The 9,969-nt window shown below is 44.7% G+C and overlaps 1 protein-coding gene across 2 annotated transcripts in view; it reads left to right on the top strand.

Annotated features, from left to right (window-relative positions):
- Positions 1 to 3,760: 3,760 nt before the first annotated feature.
- TMEM65 (transmembrane protein 65) overlaps positions 3,761 to 9,969 on the top strand; it is a 45,351-nt gene continuing 39,142 nt past the window's right edge. For both annotated transcript variants that reach the window (XM_080939708.1, XM_080939707.1), the window contains exon 1: positions 3,761 to 4,423. In XM_080939708.1, the coding sequence (XP_080795834.1) occupies positions 4,138 to 4,423 (286 nt within the window). In that variant the 5' untranslated portion in view covers positions 3,761 to 4,137. The remainder of the gene's footprint in view (positions 4,424 to 9,969) is intronic.

Below are 9,969 nucleotides of genomic sequence, written 5' to 3'. Positions count from 1 at the left end.
CTACTATTTTACATATAAAAGGCAATACAGTAAGTCCTATTGACAATCTACTACTTTTATTTTAAGGAAAGGGTCTTGTAATGACTATTCCTGGTTGTCAACTTGACTGTATCTGGAATGAACTATGATCTGGAATTGGAAGGCTCACCTGTGATCCAGATTTTGAGGCTAGGAGACACAAGTTTCTGACCTGGATCTTGGCATGGAGATCTTGAGGCATAGTGGCTATGAATCCTAGGAGACTAAGTCAAGGAGATCTCTGAGTTCAAGGTCAGCATGAGACAAAATAAGTGCCAGATCTAGGCATGGTGGTATGTACCTTCTGCTGGAGACCTACATAAGGACATTTGAAGAAGAAAAGACTAGGACTTGATTTACTGCTGTGCCTGTACATTATGCAGATACCACCCAGAAGTGGACAGCTGCAGCATTACAACCCTTTTCCGGGACAACCTGGAAGGATACAGGTAAAAAAAAAAATCTTCATAGTGGGCAGAACTTTGGGCAGTATACATGGTATTACAGTTTGTTTGGAAGAAGAAATGGCCAGATGTACAATTGTTCACTTACTCAATGGATTAGCTGGATGGTCACAGTATCTGTTCACAGCAGTAACACTCTAAGACAGAAGTTGATAGCAGGAACTGGGGCATTGCTGTGATAGGCCTGACTTTTTTTTTTTTTTTTGTGGAAAAATGTGTATTTGGAACTTTGGATTTAGAATGCAGTGGGATACTTTAACCGGGGCTTAATGGGCCATGCTTGTGGGAATATGGAAGACTTTGTAGCTGAGAGTGACTTGAACAGTGCAGACCTGGCCCAAATGGTTTCAGTGTAGAAGAATTTCAGTATGTGGCCTGGAGACTGTTTCTGTGGTATTTTGAACATTCAGTGCAAGTCTTATAAGGGTCAACATTTAATTGGGGCTGGCTTACAGGTTCAGAGGTTCAGTCCATTATCATCAAGGTGGGAGTATGGCAGCATCCAGGCAGGCATGGTGCAGGAGGAGCTGAGAGTTCTACATCTTCATAGGAAGATTGCTAGCAGAATACTGGCCTCCAGACAGCTAGGACCAGGGTATTAAGGCCCACACCCACAGTGACACACCTACTTTAACTAGGCTACACCTACTCCAACAGGACCACACCTCCTGGGCCATTCCCTGGGCCAAGCATATATAAACCATCATAGGTCTCATGTAGTTTACATTGGCCTTGAAATTGCTATGTAGCTAAGGCTGGCTTAGAGATCCTTGATCTTCCTGTCTCTGCCTTCCAAGTGCTGAGATTAAAATTGTGCATCACCAGGTCCTGCTTAAGAATGCACTATTAACACATTCAAGCAATGGCTGATAAGTGTGTCAGGCAGGTTCTGCAGAGAAACAGAATCCATTGTGTGTGTGTGTGTGTGTCTGTGTGTGTGTGTGTGTGTGTGTGTGTCTGTGTGTGTGTGTCTGTGTGTGTGTGTGTGTGTGTGTGTGTGTGTTCCAACAATGGCATTTGTATGCTGGAAAGGCAGAGAACCCAGGAGCCACTTAGTACTGTAGAAGGAACAGGTGCTCAAAGATAAACATGGAGAAACCAGGTTGTTTCCTCCATGGAGAAAATGTATGTTTTCCACCCAGAAGGCTGGGAGTTGATGCTTTTAATAGCTTGGAGACCTTTGTTATCTTTAGAGCTAGGCTACACTCAAATCCATCAGAATGTTTATCCCAGACTCTCCCTAGACCTCAGTCAGTGGAACCCATCCTAAGAGGAGGTGTCATGTGCACTTCATAACCTGATGACCTTTATTCTATCTGTAAGACCAAGATCACACCAGATCCCAGGCTCTTAAGCTAGAGAAGGATGGCAGTAGTCACATTTACTTTACAAAAGAGTTTCAATGTAGTCATGCCTTAAACTTTATTGTGCAGGTGGGACTGGGATTATTGTTACCAAGAAACTTTCCCAAAATTGTACTGTATTTAAATAAGTCTAAAATAAGCTGGCCTGGTGTGAGACTCCAGAAGTTTGAATCAGCACCAGCTGACTGCTGAACTGAGGTACCTTCTGCTGTAGAGCTTGCAGGGACCCACACCTTCTACCCCCTAACCACCCCCACCCACACACTCTGACACCTTCTACCCCCTAACCACCCCCACCCACACACTCTGACACCTTTTACCCCCTAACCACCTCCACCCACACACTCTGACACCTTCTACCCCCTAGCCACCCCCACCCACACACTCTGGCATGATGCTGAATGTGCCCACAGACCAAATCTGGTGCTTGGGACTGGGAAGATTCTTGGTCTTTATTCCAGATTGGAAGGCTGCAGAAGCTGGAAGGCGTCAGTGGAGGATGGCAGTAGTAACAAAGATGGACACGTTCACAGGTAAGACTTGAGTGTAGTGTAAACAAGGGGATGGAGTCCCCTTTCTCTCTAGGTCACAGGGCATATAGTGCCACCCACTCTAGGGGACGGTTTCCCCTAGGGGGCAGTTGACTCTTGAGGGCATTAATTTTAACCGAAGGGTTTGTAAAAATATACAGCTGATTGGACTCTCTGACATATCTTCTCTTAATTATAATAACTAGTACAGTGCAGGTGCACAGAAATAGTTGTTAATGGAATAATGACAAGGAGAAAGTCTGCACATGCTTCAGGCATATGCACCTTTTCCCCCAAGTACTTTTGGTCTGAGGTCCACTGCATTTGCAAACTCAAAACCACAGATGTGAGGACCTGACTGTGCTGTCTCACGTGCTTATAGCATATTCACTACTGAGGTTCTGACCTGTTTAGGGTAAAGAAGGGATTTGGATCTTAATTACACTTGAGTAGATTTATCATCTAAGCAGATTTATTTTTCTAAGATAGGGTGCTTAAGTGTCTTTAGATAGGTTCAGATAAAGTAGTAGTGATCTTCCTTACTAAGAAGGGAAAGCTTCATGGAGTAGGTGACATTTGGCCCCAGCCTTGAAGATATCTAGGATCTGGAAATGAGGGATGAGAGAACCACAGAACTCCCTCATCTGTGTGGCACCAAAAGAGGGACATAAATCGCTAGAGACTCCTCGAAAAAAGATTTACAACATTTTTGCCCTGGCTCCACAGTTAGCAATCTGTATGTAAAGAGCTGTCAGGTCAGGAAAGAGTATTCTCTCCAAACCTTAAGTATCAGTCTCAAACCCTCCTCTTTCTGGGACGGGTTGGACCGGCCCAGCCTTCCTCAGGGAGCTTCCAGAGAGGGCGTTTCAGCGCCGCACTGTCTGACAGGGGTGGGCACTGGCTTGGCGAAGGGCGAGGCTCTTTGTGATTCATATCCCACAGGCCTGGGAGGGTGCGGTGACCCCGCGAGGTTCTTATCCGTCCCGCATTTTCTCGAGGGTCGTCCGAACTCCAGATTTAGGACGATGCCTCCGAGAGCAGTGGGGTAGCTGTACCACCCCACCAGGCATCCAGCCCTCAACTCTTTCTTGCTGCTCCCTGCAGTGCACTTAACACAGGCTGACGCCCTCTGAGTACGGGCCCCTTCCTTACCTTGCCACGCAAGGGAGTGGGCGGAGACTCCTGGTGAGCGGCTTTGCGCCTGCGTAGCCCCGCCCAAGACACACCCACCACTCACTGTCACCCCGCCCTCCTATCCCGGGCTCCACCGCTAGAGGGGTGGCGGCGGCTGCTTCGGCCTGACAGTCACGGCGCGGTTGCTTTGAGGGCGCAGCAACCCTACAGTGTGGGGCCGGCTTGAGGCCAGAGGGTGGGAAAGCGGCCGACGGCGGAGGGCGGCGCCGGAGGAGGGCGGCGCGCGGTGACTCATCCCTCTGGAAGATCTGACACGCTCGCCTGGCTCTCCCGCGCTGCCGCTCCTCAACCAGGAGGCGCCCGCACCACCCGCCCGCTCCGAGCTCCGGGCCCGGTCGCGGTACAGAAAGTTTTCCCGGGCTCAAGGCCTGCGGGAAGCGGAGCGGACAGGGCTGGGAGGCGGTCGCCGCGCGGGCCCGCCGAGTGCATGGTGCTGGGCGCCCCGGCCGCGCGTCAGGAGGACCCGGGGCGGGGCCGGGTTGAGCCCAGCTCCTGAGCCTCTCTCGGCCCAGTTGCGTCCAAAGAGGTCTTCCCTTGGGACTGCCGCGGGGGTCGTGCTCCAGCGCCATGTCCCGGCTGCTGCCGCTGCTGGGGAGCCGGACGGCGCGCAGCCTGAGGCCCGGCCCTGCCGCCGCGCCCCGCCCGCAGTCCTGGTGCAGCTGCGGCCGGGGACTGCTTGCGCTCGGAGTCTCCGGTGGTCCCCGGCTTCTGGGCACACACCCCAAAAAGGAGCCCATGGAGGCGCTGAACACGGCGCAGGGCGCGCGCGACTTCATCTACAGCCTGCACTCCACCGAGAGGAGCTGCTTGCTCAAAGAGCTGCACCGCTTCGAGTCCATTGCCATCGCACAAGGTAAGCGGGTGGGGCCGCCCGGGAAGACCCAGTTCTCGGACCCCTGAGGCCTCCCCACACTCTGGCCCTACCCCTGGCACGACCGAAAGAGGAAACATTCCACCTCCCAAGTGTCCCCAAGACAGATAGGACACGCGCGGATCGTGCCAGGCTGCAAGGGCCGAGCTTGGCTGGTGCCTTCCAGGCTGTGGAATTTAGGAGCTTCATCCTAAAATGCCTGCTGACTCTCAGGGTTGCGTTTTGGTTTGTCTTGTGCCTCCTCTCTCTAGCCCTCCATTCCCCAAGCCTTCGGTGTCTTCTTGAGAACCTGTACCCATGCAGGTGGCATGCCCTGCCCGGTTTAAGAAAGTGCCAGGAACTGGGCAGGCAGGAGGAAACTTTTTTGAAGGTGTGTAGCTGTCTCTCTAAGATGCTCTAGGTTGTACATTGCTTCTCACATCTGGTTGTAGAATGGCCCAAGGAAATCTTTTCCTTTTCCTGGGAAGTGGAAAGATTGTATCAAGCCAACAGCTGATCGTGTACTGGAAACCTGGAGATTCAAATTGAACTCCAGAGTTTGTTTCCTTGGAGTCTGAAAGAATGAAGTGAGTTTTTGGGTGGTTGGGGTTAGGGAATATGTGACTTGAAAATGCAAAGCACACTTCTACTTAAAAATAATTGGGAAAGGATGAAAGGAAAACTATTTTTAAACAGACATGTTAAGAAAGGATATTTTTAAAACAAGTGGGAAATGTGGTAGGTCAGAATTTGAGTGTATGTGGCGAAGCTAACAGTTCAGAAGAAGATTTGAAAAGATGCAAAGACCATAATGGGTTCAGTCTTTAAAGTTTTTTTCTATGTAAATTCTGTTGTATACACAGAAACACAGCTAATATTTTACGTGACATTTAGATGCGTTAGAAAGTTTCAAATAGTTGAAGTTGGTACCATGTAGTAGTAGTATGTAAACATTCCATAGGTTCTGAAGTATAGAGCACTTAAGCACGGATTTGGAACCTGGCTTTCAGACAGTTTGGAAGTTTGCATTTGGCCTGTGCATGAGAGGAAAGTGCGTTCTTTCCTGATATGAGCAGGGCTTACCTTTGCAACTTAAGGAACTTTTTCTTAGTTGTATCTTTTACTACTTTAATTTTTTTCCAGTCTAGGGGATTGTGAATCAATATAGAGTAATGGATAGTTTCAGGCATTGCTTACTCACACACTGTGTTCAGGGAAATGCAGTATTCCAATTAATTCAGTTAGTAAATCACATTGCAGAAAATTATAACTGAATACTAGCATACCTTTAGTTTATGTGTGTGTTCTATGTGTGGCTTAAAAAGACCCAGTTCTGAAAAGATGCTCTTTGAAAACAACATAGGCAGTCATATCTTAGGAAGTCAGTTTTGTCACTCGGGTGAGAGGATGTAACCATTTTCCCTTTTCTACATCGTCAACATGCTACAAAATTGGAGTGTCCTTTGAATGTAGTTTTATAGCAGCTATTGAAAAGCATGTTCCACAATACCAATACCTGACTTGATAAGTTTTATCTAGTTTTGCACATGCCAGCCGTGTATTGGGTAGGAATGTTATGTTTTCTAATGAAGATAGTATTTTCAAATTTAAGATGGTTTTAGATATCCTTGGAAGGACCTAAAACCTCAAGTCCATGGGGTCATTAGCATCAATAAAGCTTAATTATTTGAGGAAGCCATTAGTAATGTAAATGTATTTGTTCAGCAAAAAGGGGGGGGGTAAATATATAGAAATAATTTGGTGTTTTAATGCCTCCCCTTTATAAGCCAAAGCAGTTTAAATGTTGGACATCTGTTTTTGTTGATGCCTTTGACACTTAGAGGTGCTGCTGCATTGATTTTTAGCATGCCTTGGTGCTCAGTTAACAATTTTATCACCAGTACAAATAGCTAAGGGGATAACCAGACTTGCTTAGTAAGTAACCTTGTTCACCAGTTACATAAGGTAAAAATGATCTTACTTCATTCATGCCCCTCATACATACTATTCTGAAACCAATGGGTTTTGTTTGTTTGTTTTAAATGAAAACTCTCATGTTTATTTTACTTTGTCAGCACATTATTATTATTATTATTGTACTTTAATCACGCACTTGTGTGTGAGCATGCTACTGCATGCTTGTAGAGGCTAGAAGACAATGTGTGGGAGCTGTCCAGTCTTTCCTGGGAGTTGTCCAGTCTTATCTGCCACCATACTGGTACTAGATCATCAAACTCAGGCTCTTGGGTTTGGCGACAAAGTGCCTCACCAATGAACCATATAATCCATTTTCATTCTGTAAGCTACCAACTGATGTACTAAGTGTCTGAGTACTAACTATACTTTCTAATGAAATACAGTCTGAGAAAGGGCTGTTTCTTACTATAGGAAGCCTGAGTGTCCTTGGAAAGAGGTACTTAGGTCATCCTGGGAAGCATTCTGGTTTTGACAAAACATTACAGAAAGAAAAAAAAATTATCTCTGCTTTTAGATGGGCCATAAGAACTGTCAGTCTGAAATTTGTCAGTCAGTCCTTATCTTTCTGATGTGTCTATCAGTAGTAGGCTGTGGTATACTTTGTGACAAGATAGCAGCACTCTAGAATCAGTTTATGACAGATGAGGCAGACCTTGTGATATCTCAGTGAGTTGGGTTGTTTTGATTTTAAAATTACAAACTGATTTTTCCTTTCCAATCTGAAGACAGTTTATGTTGCACTCCTACCTGCACAACTTGTTTTCTCTTCCAGAGGTAGGAGGCATCCCGTTGACAGTGGGGGTTGGCTTTGTCAAAAGTGGAGCAGATGAGCCAAGATCTTTAAAGGAAGATCTTTCTTCCTCATTCTTGCAACTAACATTTCTGCTAATAATTCTTTTAAAGCCTTTAAAAGTACACTTTGCTTTTGAAACAAGGCAGTAGTCACTGTATTCGTTGTTACCTGTTACTATAAGACAAGTTATATCTAACATACAGAAACACAAAACCTCTCAGTTTCTAATGTTCCCAAATCCCAGAGCCACTCACGTGGGCATTTCCTATTTGTAGTCTGTCATGATATTGAAATCAAGCTTTTGGCATCCTGAGGTCTTGGCTAGGGATGGAGGATCCATTCCCAGCTTGACTCACTCACATGGCTGTTGGCTGGTGATATCAGTTCTTTTCATATGGACTTTTCTACTGGACTGAGAGAACTTTCAAGACAGAATTCTTGGCTAGAGGGAGGGAGAGAGAGAGAGAGGAGGAGGATGGTGCCCAGGAGAAGGAGTTCTGAAAGCCTATCTTTTATAATACAGGCTTAGATGTAACATCTCATTTGCTGTAGTGCCTTGTGGGAGGTTCCTATACAGGATATGACTATTGCATCAGAGATTGGGAACCACTGAGGTCTTGTTGGAGGCTGATTGCCATACTTACTAAGGTTTAATTAGCAGTTACTGTAGAGTTATGTAAGACAAGAGCTTGTTTTGGCAGAGATATCTTACGAGGTGAAATTTGAAAAAAGCTTAGGGAATATTATTGTCATATACATTTAAAACTTAGAAAAACAATTTTACATATGGCAAATAAGATATATTAAGATGATAGTGACCTGGCAGAGGTGATACCATGATTAAATAGGTGGCTTTCCTAAGTGAGGCTCGCCTTTGGCGCTCAGGGCATGCTGACTTCTCTGATATACTTTGACTGTATAGTTTGTGGTAATGAGGGACTGTGTTCACACTTTACTCTAAAAAGAAAAGAAAGTAAAAGGATTATTTCTAGGTGGATAGTACAGTTTTTCCATTAGCAGCAGATTCATTAACTTTCATCTTTTTAGTTTGTTTCTCTATGTAAACAGTAACTATGTACTTCTAAAATTTGTGTTTACTACTGTTGTACTTCATATTACTTTTATAATTGTACGTTATAATATCTTCAGTCCTTCCCATTTGTGACTGTTTATTTAGGGTAGGATAAAGCACGCTGGAGTACTTGCAAGTAGACTAAAGGGTCTTAGGCAAAATGAAAGCCTGGCAGCTCCTGGGTTAGACATCTGTATAACACTTAAACGTAACCAAGTTGTGTCATGGAGCTCACTTTACTAGGGATCTTGTACCTTTAAAAACTCTTTCCCTATTCCCCACAGCCAGTTTCTCAGTACTATACGAGAAAGAAGCAGTTGTGCCTACCTCTTAGCCTCTGGGATGGATTAGGATGATCTCAACTTTTGTTCAAAGAGAACAGTATTTCCTATGCCAATTAAGACACATGAATAAAAACATTTCAGTACCTTAGTTGAGATGCTAAAAGTAGAATAAGCCCAACTGGGCTCAGCTAGAGGGAAGATAGCATGGCTTCACCAGAGGGTACAGAAGGGTTTACTAATGGGGTCTAGGCTTAGCTAGAACTGCTGACCTAGGCAGATACAGGTTTCTTTAATGACTATGACATTTCAGAATGGCTGTAGTATTTAGGTAATAGGTCAGAGTTCCTAGAAAAAAAATGTTCCAAGAGGGGTAAGAGAAGCTGTAAAATGTCATAGCAGTTTCCTATTGCTGCTGTAACAAGTTTAGCTTCCACTCAGTGCTTAAAACAATACTCTTGTAGTGTTTTTTGTTTTTTTTTTTTTTTTTTTTTTTTTTGCAATTCAGGGTCCAAAATGAGTCTAAAAGGTACTTGTCAACAGGCCCTGTCCTTCTGGAGTCTCAGGGGAGAATCTGTTCCTTGCTTCTTAGAGCTTTTAGCATTCCTTGGCTCTTGGCCTCATCACTTGAATCTCTGCTTCAGTTGTTGCATTACCTTCTTTCCCCTTGACCTTTTTGCTTCCCCCTTGTAAGGACTCTTGTGACCACATTTAGTTTTCATGAACAATAATCACGCCCTGGAAAAACCTCATGGCACATACCACTCTACAAAGCTTGTGATAACATTTAGGACCCAATGAGATAATTCAGGATGATCTCTTTCAAAATCTTAAGTCACATTTGTGAAGTCCTTTTGCTATATAGGTAGCATATTAAAACGGTAGAGGAGAAGGCTGTAGATATCTTTGAGGTCCTAGATCCAGCTTCCCACAAACTTGTTATGACCTAGTCTTGGAAGCCCACACTGTCATCTTTGCTGCCTGCTATTAATCAAGAGACCAAGTCATGAGGCTGTTCTAGATTCTAGACAAGAGAAATCATGAGATAGCGTTTTATGTGAGTGATCATGTCTAACAATTATAGTTCCTTTTATTTCAAAATTAAATTTTCTATTGAAGGTTTTGCAGATCATGTTAGTTTTTAAAAGGGTGTAGGGCCCTGTTTTGAACATTTGTTCCTCTACCAGGTACAGTGATTCTTTAGACACTGAGATGTACAGCATTCCTCTGTCTTTATCAGGATTGTTTACTTTCTAGGTGTTGGCATTTTGGGCCGGGAAATTCTTTGCTGTGGGGGCTGTTTCCCTCATGGGCTATTTCTATCCTATGCCTACCATCTGCTGGTGGTACCCTTGCATGCTTTCCTAGTTGTGTTGGCCAGAAATGTTTCTAACTGTAGCTACATGTTTCTTGGATAGTTGAGAAT

This window comes from Micromys minutus (assembly GCF_963924665.1).
Source record: "Micromys minutus genome assembly, chromosome: 27".
Lineage (NCBI taxonomy): Eukaryota > Metazoa > Chordata > Mammalia > Rodentia > Muridae > Micromys > Micromys minutus.
This window is presented reverse-complemented; position numbering and strand designations above follow the sequence as displayed.